The 22,362-nt window shown below is 39.9% G+C and overlaps 1 protein-coding gene across 4 annotated transcripts; it reads right to left on the bottom strand.

Moving 5' to 3' along the window:
* Window positions 1–26: 26 nt before the first annotated feature.
* LOC306997292 (myelin-associated glycoprotein-like) lies at window positions 27–22,134 on the bottom strand. 4 transcript variants are annotated; one of them, XM_079610528.1, is made up of 11 exons: window positions 22,007–22,134; window positions 21,742–21,808; window positions 20,920–21,285; window positions 17,865–18,155; window positions 16,471–16,722; window positions 8,073–8,324; window positions 7,704–7,967; window positions 7,527–7,608; window positions 7,291–7,377; window positions 2,729–2,792; window positions 27–2,390 (listed from the first exon to the last, which is right to left on the bottom strand). In XM_079610528.1, exons 2-11 carry the CDS (start codon window positions 21,785–21,787, stop codon window positions 2,325–2,327), a joined length of 1,770 nt encoding a protein of 589 aa, XP_079466654.1. In that variant the 5' UTR covers window positions 21,788–21,808; window positions 22,007–22,134; the 3' UTR covers window positions 27–2,324. The 4 variants fall into 4 exon arrangements, with proteins under 4 accessions (XP_079466654.1, XP_079466655.1, XP_079466653.1 ...); XM_079610529.1 differs by having other exon boundaries at window positions 7,309–7,377; XM_079610527.1 differs by lacking the exons at window positions 27–2,390; window positions 2,729–2,792 and adding an exon at window positions 6,655–6,945.
* Between the last annotated feature and the right edge of the window lie 228 nt (window positions 22,135–22,362).

Raw genomic sequence — 22,362 nt, 5'->3', positions numbered from 1 at the left:
TTTCCTATTTTTTTTATTTTAAATTAAGGCATTAAGATCAATTTCCAAAAGAAGATTTTTTTATTCCTCTTTTTAGTCAACTTTAGCATGGGTGTGTTCACTTATTCTGGGCACTGTATATACAAATTTGCATGTTTTTTGTTGGAGACCATATACTTAAACAAAAACAAATATGCATTGTTTATTATTTATTGTACATAGAAACATCATATTTGTTTTTTAAGTGTTAGGGCCCATAGCTTCATTAGACGGGGGCCAAAACCACAGGTGGAAAAACTACTGCATGACACTGTCCCTTCCTTCTGCCTTAGAAAGTGTTGACAGAAATTGTCTGAAAAATCCATGTATAGTTGAGCTAAAACTGAATTAAATATTGCTACCTAAATTACTATTAATGGCTAAATGAGGGAATATAAACTTTCATGTAAGAGTATTGAATTGATTTTCTAAAACAGGCCACAAAGTATACATTTATACACCACATAGTCTATTTTATATCCCCAAATGGTGATGTGTCCTGGGGGATACAAACATTTACAGACAAAAGAAAAACGTAAAAATTTAATTCATAAAATTTCAACAAACAGAGAAAATAACAAAGATTATATTCAGGTAGCAACGTTAACACAAGACACTTGCGGTCTTTGCACTTGACCACTTCCACTTGCATGACGTTTTTCCATATTTGGCCCAAGTGTTCAAGTAGGTGTAAAGACTGCAAGTGTGTGTAGAACTTTTGATTACTCGATGGCACACTTATAGTCTTGCAAAAAGTGTTTACAGAGATTTTATTTATTATATTTTCAATACTTTGCATTTTAAAATAAACTTCAACATATATTTGTTCAGTAGTCGCTATGTAACAAACAGAAAACACAAAGTAAAAATTGTGGTGCTTCTAATTAAGTTATAAAAACAGTTGCAAATGTTGTACAAAATAGGCCTCCAATAAAATCTTGCCACCAATAAAATGTGCAACACTATGTTTTTACAATCAAATTATATGCATCTAATTAATTTAATTTACAGTGGAATGTTTTCCTTGACATCTCGCGATTCCGGGGGCACATAAGTTCCTGAACATAATGCATGGTGGTGGGATACACTTATCCTCGAATACTGCTCCAAAGCGGAATTCGAGATAGTGTGGGTTTAGTGTCCAGTAAGGACACTGCACTTTGGCATTTTAAGACATGGGACACTCACAGTCTTGCACACTTACTTCCTGTCGCGTGCACTCACTCTCAAGTGGCCAAGACTGCAAGTGTGGGTATTTGGACAAGGCAAAAGTACAGAAGCTAACTGAGGGTATAAATACACAGTGGTAATGAGGGACAGGTGAGACTCTAATCAATTAGGCAATGAAACAATGAATGACAATGGCAACCAAGGAAACTGGAACTAAACACACTGGTACTGAACACAGGCAAAGTAAGACAAAAAAAATAAAAGTCTGTGGACCCAGAGAATACATGATACCAACTTTTATCGGAAGGTGAGTAAATTTCCCACTACAGGTGGTCATGTTGTTTTCAAATGCTGTATGTGTGCTAAACAATGAATGTAACAAAGTCACCAGATCTAAATATTTCAAATGTTTGTATCCCCCAAGAGACAAAAAAAAAATCACTTTTTAACTTTCATTTCCAAAGAAAAGTTTTAATAAGCGTTTTTTTTTGTTATAAAAAAAAAAAAGGAAATGAAACCTTTTTCTTTTTTTTTTAGAAAACAGAAGGTCATTTGGGAACTACATAGTCCGTGCCAGGTGGAGTAGAATTGAGGAACATGATGTGTGCCAACTGCTGTTAAACTCATTTCACAAGCACACAGTGCTTTTTTTCCAGTACAGTCTACACTTGAAAATGACTTATTTTACTTCACAAACATCACAATGCATAGAATTGAACATAAAAGCAAATCTATAACATGGTCAGCTTATTGCAGATTGCACATTATGAGAAATTGGTTTAACATCGAAGCCATCCAATACTATGGAATATTAATATATTAAAGCAGTATTAACTTTTTCTTACTGTATTATTTTAGTTTTCAGGCATTTCAAATATTTTACTACTGCTTGTATTTTTCAGTTTGATGACATCTAAACTTACTTGAAACTATATATTATGCATATAAACATATTTTGGCATAGCCTATATTACAGTACATATATTAAAAGCTTTCGAATATACGATATTAACACATAGCACGTTTTTTTCAGTTGCAAGACCATTTTAGTATTGAACATTTCCATCGCATAATCATCATAATGAGTCAACAGATTTGTTTGCCTTTTATGGTCTTTCTCAGCTGTGTCCATTTCGTCAAACGTTACCATAGACTGATTCATCTTCCAAGGCGCTGTCAGATGACAATGGTCCCACATAATTCTAATTAAAAAGATGCAAAATATGTTACATACATTTAAACAAAAAAAGACTTGGTTCACTAAATAATACCATTTAATTATACATGTTAAGGCACATGCAGTGTTGTTTTTTAAGTCATAGCTTTTGCATATTATTGTCTGCATGCAGGAATATTTAATATGTTGTTGTCAGTTCTAACAGCTAGCTGATGTGCAAACAATTCAGTCGAGTAGATTTTCACACAAACAACAGATTCAGATCACAACACAATCAACACTCCCATAGATGTCTAATGAATTGTTGCACTCAATGACTTCTTGGTTGCGAAACAGTGTTTTCTTACTGATATAAATTCCTACCTCATAATCATGACCGTCCGGGCAGTTTGTGTAAATATCTTCATAACAGCCTTTCTCTTCTTTACTGCTTTGCATAAAATGTTAGATTAAAAAAAATCATTGGTAAGAGTTCTGAAATGGTTATAGGGAACAAATTATATAGAATGATTCCAAAAGTTTAAAAAAATGTATGTTCCATTTTATCATATATGAGTCTCTTCTGCTCACCAAGGCTGCACTTTACAAATATTACAATATACTATTATTACAATATAAAATAACTGTTCAGTTTTTAAATAACTGTTGATGTTTGATTTTAATATGTAGTTTATTCCTGTGAACAAGACCCCAGTCTTCACTGTCACATAATCCTTCAGAGATCAAAGCGTCTGAGGAAGTCGGTCGTTTTCGCCACCTTCATCCATCCGTGCCTGCTACGCTATCCGGCGACAGAAAGTATCCTTTTCAATTGAGAATCTCTCCGTGAGTTTGCCGCCGCGACTCAGGTATCTAAAAGAGCGAGGCGTTTGATTCAAAATGCCTCGATTTTCCTGTGGCTCGTGCAGAGCCACGCTCAGCGACCGCCACGTGATCTGCGCTCTCTGCCTGGGCCGTGACCATGCAGCCCTCGCTCTCTCTTCGGGAGGCTGCATCCATTGCAAAGAACTGTCAATGTCGACCCTGTGGGCTCGACTTGTCGTGTTCGACGCCGAAGCTGTCGCTCCGCCTCTCTCCAGTGGCCCACGGAAGAAGAAGCGCCATGCCCAGAGACCTCCGGAGCCCGTCGCATACGAACGCTCGCCGGAACTTTCCCCTCGAGCTTCGCATTCCCCTTCACCGAAGGGCCTGGTTCAGGACGTCGTCACGGATCTGCGCAGCCCGACGGACCTTTCCCTCCGCGCCACTAAGTCCGCAGCCCAGGCTATGGGAAGATGCATGGCTTTGCTTACTGTTACGGAGAGGCACCTCTGGCTGACACTCGCCGACATGAGCGAATCTGAACATGCTGTGTTCCTCAATGCCCCGCTCTCTCACGCCGGTCTCTTTGGCCCAGCGGTAAGCGGGATTGTGGACCGGTTTTCGGAGGTTCAGAAAACGTCACAGGCCTTGAACTTGTTCCTTCCACGGCGCGCTAGCTCCTCTGCAGGCCACTCTCAAGCTCAGCCTCCTGCACGAAACTCCACACAGTGCCCGTCCCAGCCTCCGCTATCTTCGCAACGACGACAGGGCGGCCGCCCTAGATCGTGCTCGAACAGCCGTCACAGGCCACCTCCCCCCGGGGACCCCGGCCAAAGATCACGCTGAAGCCCGAGCCTGCAAAATCCTGCTAGCGTTCACAGAGAGGAAGAGATGCGCGAGTCCTGCCGCGGCCGGACCGCCATCAAAGCAACCCGCTCTGACAGTCCCCTTAGCAAAGTTTTCACGGCGACCCAGATAAATCTCAAAAATAGTGTAATGTCTGTTTATACGGCTCACGCCGACTGTGTTATAAGTGAAGAAAATGTGCCCACACCAATGTGTTCACCCCTACACACAAGCACGTTCCCCCCGGTGTTTCTCTCTGTCACAGAGCCCACTCACATAAAGCGGGCACGCACCGCTCGAGTGTTAGATGTAGGAATTGTTCCTACATCCCAGTGCCCACACCTACACACTGCCCGCTCTGTTACACAGTTATCCCACGGGGCGAAACCATTTTATCCTACCGGCCATGTTTTTTAAACGTAAGCTCTGTGACTGCTCACGAGCGCTTACTAAAAAACACTGTAACCCCAACGCCGCTTACGCGCCCGCTGTTCGCGCCCGCTTACGCGCCTGCTGTTCGCGCCCGCTGTTCGCGCCCGCTGTTCGCGCCACAAAATGTTCTCCGTCCAAAGCGATCAAGTCATTGAATGTGAAACAGCCGGCCGCCGCTGTCAGCGAGCCGCCCTATTCAAACAACGAGAGCGCGCACGCCACGCTGATTTCTCCGTCTCAGTTTCTCGACCCCGTGCAGTGAGGCGATCAGAACCCGGAGACCATTCTGCCCCTAGCTATGCGTGCGAAAGCATGGGAAGCGATTCCGAGCGTGTCAGAATGGGTGCTGAATGTTGTAAAGCAGGGCTATGCGCTGCAGTTCGCTCGCCGTCCCCCGCGCTTTCGAGCCCGGACCGTGACGAGCATGAACTCAGAAGTAGCACACCTACTTCGCGCAGAAATAGCAAAACTGCTGTGCAAAAGGGCGATAGAGCCGGTACATCCTTCTATGAGCGAGTCAGGCTTTTACAGCTGTTATTTTCTCGTACCTAAGAAGGATGGAACTCTCAGACCTATACTAGATCTGAGACATTTGAACAAAGCTCTCATGAGGAGACCGTTCAAAATGCTCACGACCAGACAAAGCCTCGCGCAAATTCGCCCGAGGGACTGGTTTATTTCTCTTGATCTGAAAGACGCGTACTTTCAGATCCAGATCATACTCCGCCACAGGCCATTCTTGAGATTCGCCTTCGACGGTCAGGTATATCAGTACACCGTCCTACCGTTCGGCCTGTCGTTAGCACCCCGTACATTTACGAAATAAATGGACGCGGATATCGCTCCCCTGAGAAGTCAGGGTATGCGAATTCTGAACTATTTGGACGATTGGCTGATTTTAGTGCAATCAGAGGTGGAACTCATGGCTCACAGAGCTGTGCTACTCAGTCATCTGGAAAGCTTGGGTCTCACGGTCAATTGGGCCAAGAGCTCACTGCTGCACCGTCAGTCAACCTCTTTTCTGGGAATAGAGCTCGACTCGGTGGCTATGGCGGCCCGCTTGTCAACACAGTGGGTGCCGTGTTCAGCGTCTGGCCGCGTCTTTCCAGAAAGGCAGTATTTTTCCCTGAAAACGTTTCAGAGAATGCTGGGCTTCATGTCTTCAGCCGCAGCAGTGCTCCAGCTGGGTCCACTGCGTATGCGCCCTCTGCAACGCTGGCTGAATGCTCGTGTGCCTCACCGAGCCTGGGCCGCCGGCGGCTCGTGAATCAGAGTGACTCAGAGCTGCGTTTCAGCTCTTCAGCCCTGGATAGCGGCCGACTGGTATCAGCGGGGAGTGACAATGGGAGTTGTCTCGTACCGAGAAAAGTTATCTTGACGGACGCCTCCAACCTGGGTGGGGGCGGTCTTTTCGAGGGCAGACCAGTCTTTGGCCTCTGGTCAGATCCGGAGAAGTGCCTCCACATAAACTGTCTGGAGATGATAGCGGTCGAGAACACTTTGAAATACTTCCTCCCATCTCTGCGGGGCCACCACGTACTGGTTTGCACGGACGAAATGCCTGTGGTGTCATACGTGAACCGCCAGGGCGGTGTCAGATCCAGAGTCCTCTGCGATCGTGTGGAACGCCTGCTCGTTTGGGCTCAGCACTCATTGCGCTCACTCAGAGCCGCGCATGTGCCAGGACGCCTGAACGATGGCCCGGACAAACTGTCCAGGGACAACGTTCCCATGGGTGAATGGTCCCTGCACCCGCAGTCAGTCCAATTACTGTGGCGCCTTTTCGGCAGGGCGAAAGTCGACCTATTTGCGTCGAAAGACAACGCCCACTGCCCAAGGTTATTTTCGAAGAATGAGGACGCCCTGGCCCAGACATGTCCCAGATGCCCATTGTAGGCGTTCCCCCCGTTCTCAATGTTACCACAGGTAATCAGGAGAATCAGGGAAACGCTCCATTCGGTGCTCCTCATAGCCCCCCGATGGGAGAACCAGACATGGTTCTCGGAGTTGGTGCGGCTGTCAGACTTACCCCCATGGCTGATCCCGGTGAGGAGAGATCTCCTCTCTCAAGCCGGCGGGTCGATTTGGCATCCTCATCCAGAGCGCTGGTCTCTGCATGCATGGATAATCAACGGATACCCGTTGCTCTGCCAGAAGGGGTCATGCACACGATCACGCAGTCTAGAGCCCCCTCTACCAGGCAGCTTTATGCATCCAAATGGTCTGTGTTTACTAAATGGTGCACTGACAAAGGCTTAGAGCCACAAACTTGTGGAGTTTCATGGGTGCTTTGCTTCCTTCAAGAGCTGTTTGGCATGGGCAGGTCCCCCTCCACGCTCAAAGTATATGTTGCGGCCATCGCAGCGTTCGCTGAGTCGGCGCGCGGCCAGGCAATAGGAAGGAACGAGCTCATCATCCGCTTCCTAAAAGGAGCCAGAAGGGTGAATCCCCCGCGGCCCCCATCGGTTCCTATCTGGGATCTTTCCTTGGTCCTTGAGGCCCTGAAAGCACATCCCTTTTAACCATTACACTCTGATCACTACGTTTCTTATCGCCCTGGCATCAGTTAAACGTGTGGGTGACTTTGACGCGTTATCTGTTAACGCCGCGTGTCTCGAGTTTGGACCTAATGACTCTAAAGTCATCCTTAAAACGAGACATGGCTATGCCACCACAGCATTTATTTAAAACAGAAGACTTTTGTAACATTATAAATGTCTTTACTGTCACTTTTGATCTTTGCTGAATAAAACTTTTTTTTTATAGGCTATATATAATATTTTGAATTGTAGTGCATCACAGTTTCTATATTAAGCAGTAAAAACTGTTTTCAACATTGATAATACCTTTTTTTTAAATCAGACCTCTCTGGGCTTGTCTTCCTTTCATTCATTTCATTCTTCATTACAGGCTGTCGTGTAGCTCTATTCCCACTGCAAGAAAAATAGGTATTTTAAAATTGTCTGAGGACAAATGAGGAACTAAACATATGGAATAAGCATGACTGATTGAGTGAGTCATTTAATGTAGAGAGAGACAGACACACACACACACACACACACACACACACACAGACCCTTACCAGTGTCTTCTCACAACATACACCAAAATACCAACTAAAACAACTACAATAGCTGATGCAACAGCAATGTATATTATTATGCCTGTGAAAAGAAACAAACAAATATTTGAATGATTTTCCCCCTCTGCATTAAAACAACGATAGAGTGCTTTAAAAAGACTGGATGTAAATTCTCACCATTTTGAGGAGCTTCCAAAGTGATAGAAGAGCTTCCCAAACTGTTATTGGCAAAGCACTGGACAGTCTCGGGTAAACCATGCCAACTCTGTACTGTGAATATGGTAAGAGATTTATTTTGTTTGATGCTAGAGCTGGATAAGGTTTTTGAGAAATCTGGACCAAACCACTTGACTTCGCTGGGAGGGTTGGACTCCACAACACAGACACAGACTGTCAAAATCCCAGACTGGCAAGACGATTCGTTTTTAATTTCAGGAGGATCTAAATTAGATAGATGATAGATAGTTCTTAAATAATAACCAGTAATCTTCTTTCACTAATAATACCAATTTAAAAATTGATTGTTGAACCTTCACACATACTTACACAATATATTAAGTTTCCTTGGACGAGAACTGTTTCTCCCAAATGTGTTAATGGCTGTACAGGAAATAGCCTCGGTATGCCGAGACAGTCTCTCCAGTTTATGAGTGGGTCCAATTCCTAGCAACGTCCCATTCAAGCTGAACCACTGGTAGCTGTTTGCAGGAGGGTTGCTGTTACTGGAGCAGGTCAGTTCTGCAGAGTCATTCTCCTTCACTGAGGGTTTAGTCACCACGTTTACATTATATGGAGGATCTGATTGAAATAAAATGTTGAAAAAAATGTCATTTTTTAATCAACAACATTTCAATAATAATAAAATAAAACGAACATAACAATACAAACTATAATTGTGTTGTGACTAAACAGCTGCCTCTCCCATATTATCAGCGCCTCCCTGTCCCTTAAATTGCCACCCTTTGCCAGGTTCCTGACTGGAGTGGGTTGTGAGAGAGAGGAGGAGCGCTGAAACTAGAACTGGCGGAGCGTGATGAGGCACACCTGAAGTTAATGAAGCCTCATCACCGCCGCTGTTAAATGCTGAGCGCGCCTCTCCTCGAGAGACCGGTTTCTTTTCCCCGTGCATATGCAAGCTGCTGTGTCCTCACAGGTCCAGGAGGGGAGTAGGGAGGGATTCCCATACCATGACGACGTAGAGCAGCCGGACCCGTTTGCCTGTGCAAGACCCGTTTGCCTGTGTACACGTCGCTGCCGTCAGGCTGAGAATGTCTGGGCACGCTTTTGCCGTCAGCTCCGTGGCCCTGGGTAGATGAGCCGTTAAAGAAGCCGCCGCCCCTCGTGCCTCGGACCCGGAGAGGGGAGCATGTGCGGCTGCCAGGACCTTTTACCTGGTCCATCCTGTCTGAAAACTGCCTTTCCTTTACGTGCCCCAGCACAGCGAGGACACCAGATTCCCCATTTATTTGGACACTTTTATCCCTATTTTTTGTCCCCACTTTTATCTTAATTCCCCTTTTTTGAACATTTTATGTTTATTTTTGTTAATAAAAGCCTTTCCGATGCCTGAAGCCACACCCACTGTGTCTGTTGTTTGCTCCTCCCGCCACACTGGTGGAGAATGTGGGCAAGGCAGACCTAAGACAGCGTAGTTGGCTACCAGCTGATGACGTCATCCCCTATCGCTAGCGGAAGTTCTTGGAAAGCCGGACTGGGACTGAGAAACAACGGATACAGCCTCCCGATCACCATAGAGGTAAGTGATGTTTCTTCTATTATCATTTACCCTGTGGTTGGTTGAGGCTGTCAACTAAAACCATGCCTTTTTGTCCCTGTTTTCACAAGAGGGAGAGCGCCCCGGAGAGGTAACCCTGAACCGGCCACTCCGACTGCATGGGGACTGGCTAAGGAAGCATAACTGAGACCCCGTCTCTTTTCCCCGTGCATATGCACGCCTGTGTCCTCACAGGTCCAGGAGGGATTCCCATGCATCGACGCCGTCGACGTCGGGCTGAGAATGGCCGGGCACTCATTTGCCCTCAGCTTCGCCCACTGTATCTGTTTCTTACTCCTCCCACCACAGTGTAAAAAACTTAACTTAACTTAAAAATCTTAAAGCTGCAGTCCGTAGTTTTTCCTCTTTGACATCAACATCTCTGTTCGAAAAATGCAATTGCAGTTATTCGCGGATTTATCAACTTTACATGAGTTGTTAGATACTGGCATTCAGAATCACAGATTATACTTTTTGGAAGTATGACCAACATAAGAATTTTCGGTAACACTTTACAATAAGGGTGCACTAATAAGCAAATTAATGAACACTATTAGTTAATAAAAAAAAGTGATTATGGAATTAATCCACAATTACATATTTAATTAATAACAATTCATATATGAACTAATATATTAACCAGACAGACTCTTCATTAGTTGCTAATGAGGCAATCATTAATGAATAGCTTAGATAAGCATTAGTAATACATTAATTCAGTATTATCTGTGCATTAGTTAAGCATGAATTAATGCTTACTAGTGCACCCTTATTGTAAAGTGTTACTGAATTTTCACCGGAAAATGGAATCTGAACAAGTACAGATGGTACTCAACCAGAATAATACTTTTACCGCCGCGGAATTGCGGGTGTGTATTTGCTGCCTTTGACCGCTAAGAGGCGCTACAATCGCAGACTTTGAAAAATGTCAGTTTATTCTCTCTATTGCGTAATCTGCCGCCGCGCCGCGGCTCATTGAGAGTGATTGAAATGTGGTACTAGCAGATCAATTCAAGTGAAACATGTAGTTAAACGAATTCATATAATCACAAGACTGAAATTAAATGTAGGCTAATACATTTAATAAATAATGAAAACATTTCAACACAAAACATTGCAATAGAAAAATATTAGGCTACATCAATGAGGCTTTGCAAGAGCATAAGACGTGATATTAACAGCGGTCCGATGATCGCTCTGTGGACAACGCAACAGCACGAGCTTCACGGAGATTCAAGCGATGCGAGATCGAATCTCATAGCCTTAGCTGACAGCCTTAAATGTTTTACCATTCTTGATGCTTAGATAGGTAACTTTTTATTGAAGTCAAGAGGAGCTCTTTTCCAAAACGCTATAAATCCATTTCAATAGTTTTCAGGAAAATGACATTATTTACCTAGACCCACACATTTTGTGAATATTCAATTTATCCTGTTAAAATGGTTGTGTGCCTCAGTCTGAACATGTTGAACAATGATTATTAAATCAAACAACAATATTGTTGATGATAAATTCAAAGTTTATTTATTTATTTTTCAAAACGCTATAAATCCATCAATTGTTTCCAAAAAAATTATGGTTTGTCTTTAATACTTTAATTTAATTTAAATTAAACAAGTGCAAATGCATGAAATAAATAAAAGCCCACTATAATAAATAGTTAAATAAAATAAATAGTACAAATAAAATAAATAATTCCAATGACACATTTTAATATTGTCCAGCACATAACACTCATACAAATACCAGTCCTTAAATACAACAATATTAAAAATGTATTTAAATTATTTAGTAATTTAGGCTAATTGTAATTTGGTGCCGAACCTGAAAAAAGTCATGATAGCCTAGTAATGATATAACAATATTCAATAAGTTATTTAGTAATACATTCAGAGTCATTTTTAGTAAAGTGTCAAACCTGTAACAAATAGGACCAATTTGTCCACTTCATATGCATGAAAAAACGAATTATTAAATAATGATAACGATATTCAATAGGCAAGTCAGTCAGTAATAAATAAATAAAATAAAAATCAAGATAATAAATAAAAATCAGGTCGTCCGGTGACAGCCTCTCGGCCTGACAGAAACCTGTGGGAGCAGCTTTGTTGACGTCCCACTGTTGGTATTAACGCGCCTCCCGCGAATCTTCTTTTGTTGTTGTTTTTTGTGATTATCTTTGTCCAGTCTGCGATTTGTAATCTTTAAAGCACTCATTTTGAGGAATTAATGAAATAAACGTCTGTTCAGATCGCCGCCTATTTTGATTGCTTAGAACGCGCCCGAATTCTGATTGGTCGAGAGGATGTATCGCGTTTAGGCTAAAAATAGGTTTGGCGCTTATCGCGTTTTGGAAAGAAACTGCATCTTGCAGTACATTTTAAACCAGGAAATATCGCGATTTTGACATGCCGCGTTGATGGAGCAGTGAATAGGTTCAGTACACAGCAAAATTACATGATAAACTCATTTTTTTTTTAAATGGCGTTTATCGCGTTTTGGAAAAGAGCTCATTATCAATGGCACATTACAACATCAATTTGCTACATTCCAGTAGAGCCGCTGCACAGACGACAAAACTGATGAAGGAAGATTATCAGCCGATCGCGTCAGAAAATGAAAATGATGAAGCTAGTCTTTAATCTGCTAAATTATTGTTTTGTGAATCATTCACGAAATTGAGATGACTGACATTGATACCCGCCATAGCAAAGGAAGAAATTTTAAAAACAGATCCTGGACATTTCAAGGTTTAAATAAAGTGTCGGGGCAGTTTATTTATTTAAAACAGGGTTGCATCGAGTTAGAGTTTATTTTCTAAGAAACAGAATCTTATTCTTGCGACATTTTAAATCTGTATTGCCAAAGAAATTGCAGCTAAATAAACAATTAAAACAGTAGGCTAGTCTACAAAACGAAAATAGTTCAAAGCAACATAAATTAAGATAATGCGTTTTTCTTTGCTTCTCTCTCGCGCTGGATCTCTTTTATTTTAGTTTTAGTCTCCCTGTACTGCGCGCGCCGGGTCTCTCTCGAAATTAAACATTTCAGGGTAAAAACCCATCATACAGCTAATAATACTGTAGGCTAGTATGTCGCTGAGTGTCATCCATACAAATCACGAAAAAAAAACTGTAACAAATGATTGAGCCTTGCTTCAAAGAAACAGAATGCCTGGTTGAATTCACCGTACAATAAAACGAGGTAGATCGCGAATAAAAGCGCTCTGTATCTGCTGCTCTTGCATTCGTTTAGTTGGCAAGAACGCGTTTCGTCGATAGTTCATGTTTAGATAATGCCAGATTGTTGACAAACACACTGCTCAAACATGTTAAAACTCTACAAAACCAGTTGAAACAAATGGATTGAACACTTCAACTGAAAGTGTGTGTGAAACCCCTTTAAATACAATACATAAAACTACAATATTTATAATTTAAGGGCCAACATTTGGACACATCAGGATCTTTAAAAGTATTTTGCCTTTGCCTGCTCATCAGACTCACTCTCCATATGAAAGACAGAACATTTAACACCTCCTGAACCCCCAACCCCCCACAGGCTATCTGAGTTTGAGACCGACTTAAAACAAAGAGAAGTCGCAATTCACACTTAATTCTAGACATAGCATTAGGCTAGTAAAGTGTTGATAATGAAATAATTAAATTATTTAGGCTACATGTAGGCTAGTAGGCTAATATTTCTGTCATAAAAGATACTAAACATTTAATTATTTCAATAATTGAAGAAATAAAACGCTACCTCGGCTTGGGCCAGCTTTTTCCAAGCAAACCTAAATACAAATGCATGTTCATTTGTTCAAACGCATGTTCATTTGTTGTCATGAATACAATGTTCAACTCAATGTTAAATTCCACGGGGATCTTTGGATCCTTACAACCAGGGTGTGCGATTTGTGGATTATTAAAATTATTTCCGAACCACAGTGCTTCGTGCTGCTGCTAAACTAAATAACATGTATAGAATAAGTATGAACTTAAATGAAACAATATAGCAACATTTCGACAAATAAATGATCTGATCTGTTATTACAATTTAATTCAGGGCGATTTAGCCTAGACTACATTTAATTATAGCGAGATTTTCACCCTTGTCCATTCCTCATTGGGAAGCGCTCACATGATAGCTAAACATGTTTGAGTAGATCCTCTGCACCTCTCGGTTTCATACGGATCACCTAATCAGATAACATTTATTAAATATTTAAACATTTAAAGGCTATAGACATAGCCGATTTCTTATCGTGACTGAGCGGAGGAAAGTGGCTTTCGGTTCATTTTTGTGACGCGCAGTTCCCGGAGACAGAGACGACAGATAAACTTTTGTCGTTAGCCTAATATGAATAAAAGTTTACAGTTTTGAACGATGTAGGCGACTCTACTCTGATCTGTATGACTAAAAAACTACGGAGTAGCCTATTAGGGCCTAAGCTATTTTAGCTGTTATGAGAAAAATAAATCCAAATGAGCGCGCCGCCGCGTCTGCCGAACACAAATTCATGATTGATACGTAAGTTCTACCACTCGGCCATGAATTTACTCACTGAGAAATGCCCGGTTTCTCCAGTCTCTATTCTCCAGAGAAGCGCTCATCATTCGTCTCATTCCTCAATAGAATAGTAAACAAATAATCATTGCACCTAATTTATTTTTGTTTGTTATTTTTGTTATTATTATGATTATTTTTATTTTTTTTCACGCTGCTCCCAACGGGCAATAGGCTTATGTCGCCCACCGACGTCTAGGCGTAGGCTACACTATGAAATAAAGGCTATATTGTTCTCGTCTCTATTTTTAAATTATGATTCTATTTTTCTGTCCTAAACAATGTTCTATAGTAGCCTATTTCATCTGTTAATTGACATTAACCCCGCTTACATTTCGAAATCTGCCAATAGCTGCTGTTTTGCACAATGTCCCTCTGCGCCACCTGGCGGTCATTTTGCGAATGACTTTGAAATGCGACTGGATTATTTTTTGCGCGGTAGTTTTGCCGCGGTGGCTGGCGCGGCGGTAATAGGCATTCTGGTTGAGTACCATCTGTAGCATCCACTTTTGTTCTGGTGCTGACCAACTAAGGGGAAAAAAGCATTGCAGTAAATCACGCTGATTAAATCTAACGATCGCTTATCATATCACGTAAAACCGTGCAAATTATACTTTTTTTTTTAATTGTTGATGTTAACAACATAAGCATTGCGTGACTACATTTAATGCCCTTCCGATATTTATCCTTGTTTTCGTATGGCCCGGTTGCAGTCTCTTTTTTTTCTGTAGCCACTCAGAAGTCTTTTGCCTTTTACAATGGATGAATCTCCAGCTGTCACTGGTGATTGTCGTTTGAACTTCTGGATACGCCATCAAATTGTTAAGTTTAATTATATCAAGTGCTGTGAGAAAAGCCTATACATCTCTACCTCCAACATCCTCACACGCAACATAGCGTAGCCGAGACTCCTTCTTTATTTGTACAGATGTGACGTAATGACTCAAAGACATGCTCAAATTTCCCACGGAAATCCACCAGTACCACTGGAATTAAAAAACATTATTACAAGCTTTCTCTTTTGAATCGAGCAAGGCTAGCAGACAGTTTTGAACACTGGCTGGTTATGTACTTGCACAAATTATTTTGGATAATTTTTAACCAAAAAAAGCTACGGACAGCAGCTTTAAGATACTGTTACAGTGTTACATTGTGTTCAGTAAAACACAGATAACTTGTTTGCAGAGGTGTTCTTTTTATTTTTTATTTTTTTTACTTTTGATAAAGAGGCTACCATGGTTCTAAAGAATAACAATTTTTAAGAATCTATTTCGGATATGCTTCCTTACATAAACGTCACCGTGAATAATATTTTAGAAACAGATTCCTGCAATGATGATTTAAGTTTCCAGCAGCAGATTCCTGCAAGACCGTAAATGAGTCAGATCATTGAGACTCTCACCTTTTGTTCTGCAAATGGCTTTCGGAGCCGTTTGCCCAAGCCCATCGGAGCCCAAGCCCATTTGCCTTTTGTTCTGCAAATGGCTTTTGAAGCCACTAGCTCAGACGTTGAAGCATTATGCTGATTAGATTAGCAATACAATAGTGTTATGCTGATTGGCTCTGTTTCTCTTGAGCAAGCCAGATAACCTGCCAAACAGGTTTCTGCTTGATAGAATCAACTCCTCCCTACTTTCGTTTGCTTTGTTTGAATGTCTCCACCCCCAGAAGTCCCTCATCCTAAAATGCCTATAAGATACCAGGCATATACTGTTTAGATTAGCTTTGGTTGGACGAAACTGCCGCAACGCTCAATAAAGGATAACTTCTGCTTGAAGGTTATCCCAACGTCTCCTGGTCTTTGCTTAGAAGAAGTAAAAGTTTACAACAGTTCCAAATGCCATAACTTTTGTTTGCTTTGAGATATCAACACAAAATGTGGCTCATATGCAGTTGACGTGATTGTGAACAAGGGCAAACTTGATTTTATGAGCTTCCATACTGTATATACTTTCTAATAGTCATCATGTCTATCATCAATAATAACAAAATTAATCAATAAATTGTAACGGTAATTGTAAAATATAACAAAAGAACCTCCAAACAAGACCAGAAATATTATTATTTTATTTTCATTTTTTTCAAAATGTGAAAGTTTTTCTATCAAATGACCATGCACTGTTTTATATCATGTTTTCTGTAGAGTTACAATCCATTACTTTTAAGTATACCACTTAGACTGAAATCATTAAAAATGCTTTCAGGGTGTAAATGTTTAATGTTATTTTATTTGTATTATTTTTCTTTATTCATTTTTATAATAATTTCCTAATGTATTTTGTGAAGTCAAGATTATGTTGAACGTGTGCTGAGCAGACATATGGGAAAGAAACCATTTATGGCTGGCATGATGGGGTGAGGGAATAGAGAAACCTGGAATGAAGACCTCCTCACCTACAGCCTTATTCTGCTATGCCTGTTTCTCTGATACATGTATATTAAATAATAAATAAGAGATGGCAAAATACCTGGTGTAGCTTCCGGGGAAAGCATAATTTTCAAATCTACAGTTAAATTCAAAGCTGATGTGTGTAATTTTTTCATGTTAAAAAAAGTAATCTCTCCAATCCAATAAAGGGCCAGTCAAAAATACTCAGTACTTACGCAGCACGTTAATTTTCTGTTGACCAGAACTGTTTCTTCCCACTGTGTTAATGGCGGTACAGGAAATAGCCTCTGTATGCCGAGACACTCTCTCCAGTTTATGAGTGGGTCCAATTCCTAGCAACGTCCCATTCAAGCTGAACCACTGGTAGCTGTTTGCAGGAGGGTTGCTGTTACTGGAGCAGGTCAGTTCTGCAGAGTCATTCTCCTTCACTGAGGGTTTAGTCACCACGTTTACATCATATGGAGGATCTGATTGAGATAAAATGTTGATAAAATGTTATGTCAACAACTGTCTGTTCCATTTTTTTTCATTTTATACAGAGGCACAATCTGACCCAAAATTTGCAATTTGGTGCATATACAATTTGCTTTTGTTTATATGGCCAAAAAAGTAAGATACAATTCTGATAACATGTAAGGTTTATTAAAGAGAACTTTATAACAGCAGATTAATTAGATAAAATGCATACAAATATAATTTGTCACTGTAACTCCCAATATTGTCTTATTGAGGTTATATTTAAATGCTTAGTTGTATTATCAAGGAGTAGAAAATGGTAAACATTTGACTATGAAATATTATACTATTAGGCGTTATAGTGTTAAGTTAGCATGCATTTTTAAATACATTTAAAAATATATATTTTGAGGAAAATGCAGATCTTGAAACATCTGGAATCACAAAATGAATTGTGGTTAATTATTTGGCATATTGAAGCTTATGCTTACAGTTTTCTTTTTTCTTTTTTTTACACCTTAAAAGTTTGAAAACAAACATCACTGTCATACTTACAGCAGAAATACCACACACGAAATATCTAATTTGAGGGGCCTTCGATTATTGTGTTGGATGGGGGGCTTTATAGTCAAAATGTTTGAGAACCATTGTCCTAAAACTATTAACTACGGCTGTCAAATCGATCAAACAGGATTTATCACATCTAACATAAATGCGTGTATGTAGGCCTATGTGTATTTCACAAGTACACTCTTAAAAATAATCAGAAAGAGTAAAAAGTATGCTTATTTGGCGTGCTGTCCGAGGGGAGGGCTCTGAACCCAGTGCACCCCCCCCCCCCCCCATATCACTGGTTAGGATAGTAACCAGGAAAGCATGAGGAATCTGGGTGGTGGAGGGATGCGAAAAACTGTTGAGGAACATATGGGAGTCGGCTATGTATGTATGTATGTATGTATATGCATTCTCTTGTACCGATTGGACAGGCAATTTGAACGACGTGTTCCTCCCGAACTTCGTTAATAAAACATCATATGTTAGATGTGATTAATTGATCTGACAGTACTACTATTAAAAGCAAACAAAAGCAAACAAACATTTGTATTAGCGCCTGATCATTTATTTATCCTAAACTCAATTAAAGCAGACTTACATTTAACTTTGAGCATTTTGTAGCCGGTCCCTGTCTTCCCTTTAAACTCTGCAGAACAGCTGAGATGTTTATTGTGGTCTTCTCTAGAAGGAGTGAAGGTAAGGTTGTAAGATGTAACCTTCCATTGACCGTGACTTTGTGGCTGTGACGGACTCGAGCGACTGCCATCGTGGCTCCAGTTGATACGAGGAAGGTCTGATGGACAGGAATGTAACACAGTGCAGGTAGCAGTCACCGAATCCCCTGATGTCACTTCATCTTTCACAGAGACGGTAGGTTGTTCTGGTGAATCTGGGGAAGACACACAGATGGACATGTGCCGTTACTGTAATACGATATATCACAATCATGAGCATGCAAGAAATTGATGTCGTGTGCACTTCAACATACAGTGGAGAGTTACGAATGATTTAGATCTTTAAAATGCATTTTTTAAACCATTTTCCATCAAAATGTACAAAATTGCATGTACAGTATGCTACGTCAAAGAGGCATGCACACTCTGATGTAGGCTAAACAATGCAAACGACACAGATACATGACGTTTTAGGTTCGATATTAGGCTTTTTTGAGATGAGCATAATCTGCGCAGAACCGATCACCGGTGATCAGCCGGTTAGAAATGTGTCCGAGTGCGGTCTGCCTGGCTCTGATGTCATGCTGACGTATGTAAAAAAAAAAAACTCTCGCGAGCGCAAGCCGCACGTGTCGGATTCTGCAGTCGAGTGCAGTAGCTCTCCACCGACTGCAGCACGATGGGAAACGACTTGCTGACGACACAGCTTAATGCTCATTGGTTTAAACAACCGTGATGTATTAGGCTTGTTTGAGATGCGCCTTGCCTTGCCTGAAATGTATGCGAGAGTAGGTGGCTGCAGGGAGGGGAGGAGTGAAAAAAGTGCCAAAACTCTTTGACAGTGTGATCTGGGTTATTTGATTGTTGTCATATTTATTAAAACATATTTATAAAATATATGTAGTTAAAGTAAAAATGATTGATAAACACGTCTTTGGTATTTCATTAAATAACAAGAACTTTGAGTATCTTGTTCATTATATTTATTTTCTTATAAAAGCAACAGAACTTAAATTACATCCAGTTTATTAGCAACACCGTGCACAAGCGTGAATCCCGCGATATCCGCGGGAGAGATCTGCCCGTCTTGCCTGCACTTTTTTCAATCCTCCCCTCACTGCAGCCGCCTATTCTCGCATACATTTCAGACGAGGCAAGGTGCACCTCAAACAAGCATATTCGCTGCATATTCACATAGGCTGCTTTAGGGACCGTTTGCTAATTCATCCCACAGTGCAAACCGAAGTCCAATAATTAATGTTTTTTTTGTGTTCCAAAGGTTTTAGTTGTTCCTAGTGACGACCCTGGCTTACTATATGATATTTTGCCAATAACCCCCTTACTGTAAATACAGGACATACATTTATAGAACCAAATTACAATAGGCTAATTAATTTTTTTTTTCATGTTTCAAAGGTTGTAGTACGTTCCTAGAGACCTGACTGACTTACTACATGTGACATTTTGACAATACCTCCCTTACGGTACGTACAGTACACAAATATTAGTATGAAAATATTACTGTAATTCACCTATAGTGTTGTTTTATGTTTCAAAGGTAGTAATTCCCTAGTGACTAGACTGACTTACTACAGGTGAAATTTTGACCATACCTCCCTTACTGTACGTACAGTACACAAATATTCACACTAAAATATTACTGTAATTCACCTTTAGTGTTTTTTCACGTTTCAAAGGTAGTAATTCCCTAGTGACTAGACTGACTTACTACAGGTGAAATTTTGACCATACCTCCCTTAGGCCTACTGTACGTACAGTACACAAATATTAATACTAAAATATTACTAAAATTCACTTTTTTCAAGTTTCAAAGTTTGTAGCAATTCCCTAGTGACCAGTCTGACTTACTACATTTGCAATTTTAACAATACTTCACTTAATGTACGTACAGTACACAAATATTGATACAACAATATTATTGTAATTCACCTAAGTGTTTTTTAATGTTACAGTAAATGTTGTAGTAATTCCCTAGTGACCAGACTGACTTACTACAGGTGAAAATTTAACAATACATCCCTTACTGTACGTACAGTACACAAATATTAAAATGAAAATGTTATTTTATTTAATCTATACTGTTTTTCATGTTTCAAAGGTTGTAGTAATTCCCTAGTGACCAGACTGACTTACTACAGGTGCAATTTTAACAATACTTCCCTTACTGTACGTACAGTACACAAATATTAATATGTACAACTGCCGTCTGCATAAAAAAAATGCACAATGACTCTCTGACAGCAGATAACGCTTACAGATGTCACATTTCAGTTTGTATGTGGACTTTCTGTTTGTATTTTTGACCAGTTCCGGTTCATTTGTTCTGTTTCCCGCCACTCCTTTCTCTATGGTTACTGTCATTATTAGTTAATTTGTCCCAGCCGTGTCTGATTAATTATCTCGTTTCTGTTTGTTATTATGCACCCTTGCTTGGTCTGGTCTCTGTTGCATTAATGTGTGTTTTTCCTGCCTGCCAGCTTGTTCCAGAGTATTATTAAAGTTTGAGTGCATCTTTATTCTGAGTCTTTAGTCTGTTCCTGAGATAACCACAGTGTGACAACGGAACAGCAATAATGCAGCCATGACACCAGTAACCCCGTACACAAAACAGACTGTGCTATTTTCTGTTTCTGAACATATTTTTTAAACAACCATTTAGATTTTTTGTATTCTTTAGGTGTTCATCACATCACATAATAAAATATATTTAAATATATTTAAAGTTATATTTTGTATATTTAAAGACTTAACAGGCTATTTATTTTCAAATATTTTTTTACACTTTTTTAAAACTGGGATAAAACATGTTATTGATTGCAAATGTTGTTGATTCTTTATTATTGTTCTTTATAGTTATTTTGCTCTTTAATCTGTTTAATCTCAGGACAACACTTAAATTGTGTAACTTAATTCAGTACCGTGATTGAACACAACCATTATTGAACAAATTTCTCTTACCTTTCACTGTTATAGAAACTTTTTTCGCCGCATAGGTGAACTTGTTCAAATTTTCAATCTCAATCCGGAACATGAATGGCCCAATGTCACTGTCACGCAGAGAGATGATTTTCAAAGAACATGTGTTTAGGTGCAAATCCCCAGTGAGGCTAGTGCGTCCTCTGAATGCCTCACTGATTTTTGAGGTATCTGTATGGAATACTGTTGACTCATAATTCTCTGTGTACCAGACTCCTGTAAATCTTGTGTATGTCTTTCCATTTGCTGGGTAGCTGAACGTACAGGGAATCTCCACACATGACCCAGACAAACCCACCACAGATGCAGGCACATCATTGTTCCATCCGTCAACATTAGCAGGTGACACTGAAAGAAGAATGATTCAGTAAAAGGAATTATATTACATAATTTTTCGTATGACAATTTAGTGACCAATTAAAATATTTTATATAAGATTTATGTTTATTTAAGTGACAGCACATCATGTAACATTTGCACAGGTTTCCTTTTTCTTTTTTCTTCTTCTTTTTTTTGCAATGATAGTTTCGTCTTAGTTTGAGTCTAAATTATTTTCCTCCCCTAGACACTCATCTTGGTACACCTAATAGTTTATTTCCCATAGATGACTGTAAGTAGACAATAATTCCTATGTCTGAAGAATGACTCATTTTACTTTATTTTTAATACTTCATGGCCTAAGATCTGAGAAAATTAACAGAGAATTAAAGTCATGTATTGAGTAAAATTCACTAAAACAGGACAACACATATTTACAACATTAAAACAGTTGTCATACATGATAACCATTTTCATTCTACTAACCTCTGAGCCAGAGAAAGAGTGACAATAAACAGCTACAGAAAACCATCTCTGCATCAAAGTTCAGCACCTGGGAATACAGTACATGTTGTCATCATTTACAGCTAGTGCCATTACTAACAATCAGAATTGTTTTGGAATCACATTGTTTTCATTTTTGAACCTTGTTTAATTTCACTGTTTATGGAGCACAGTGCAACATTTGCCTTATATATTATGATATTTAAATAGTCTATATGTAGGTACAAAATTAAATATTTTCACTTACTTAATGTCGTGTCCTCAAACAGTGCCTAAATTCATCAGCAGACGAACGTGCGCTAAATATTTCAGAGCTTCCTTGCCGCTATATTTGGCTGAGTGTACGCCTGTAATCCTTTGTTCACTTCCTATTTTAAAGACTTCTGAAAGATGGGCTGTACACATCAGCATAAAAGTGTCTTAAAGTGTTCAATTGTATGTATATATATATATACACTACCAGTAAAAATAGTTTTTGGACAGCCCATGTTTTTCATTACAAAATTATGCAAATATTGTACTGAAAATATGTTATATATTTTACTACAGCACAACAAAACATTTTTTATTTGCTAAATTAAATAACATGAACAGCTTTTTTCA

The sequence above is a fragment of the Phoxinus phoxinus genome (assembly GCF_949152265.1).
Source record: "Phoxinus phoxinus genome assembly, chromosome: 4".
Taxonomy (NCBI): domain Eukaryota; kingdom Metazoa; phylum Chordata; class Actinopteri; order Cypriniformes; family Leuciscidae; genus Phoxinus; species Phoxinus phoxinus.
The sequence above is the reverse complement of the archived record's forward strand: the minus strand, read 5'-3'. Positions and strand labels throughout refer to the sequence as shown.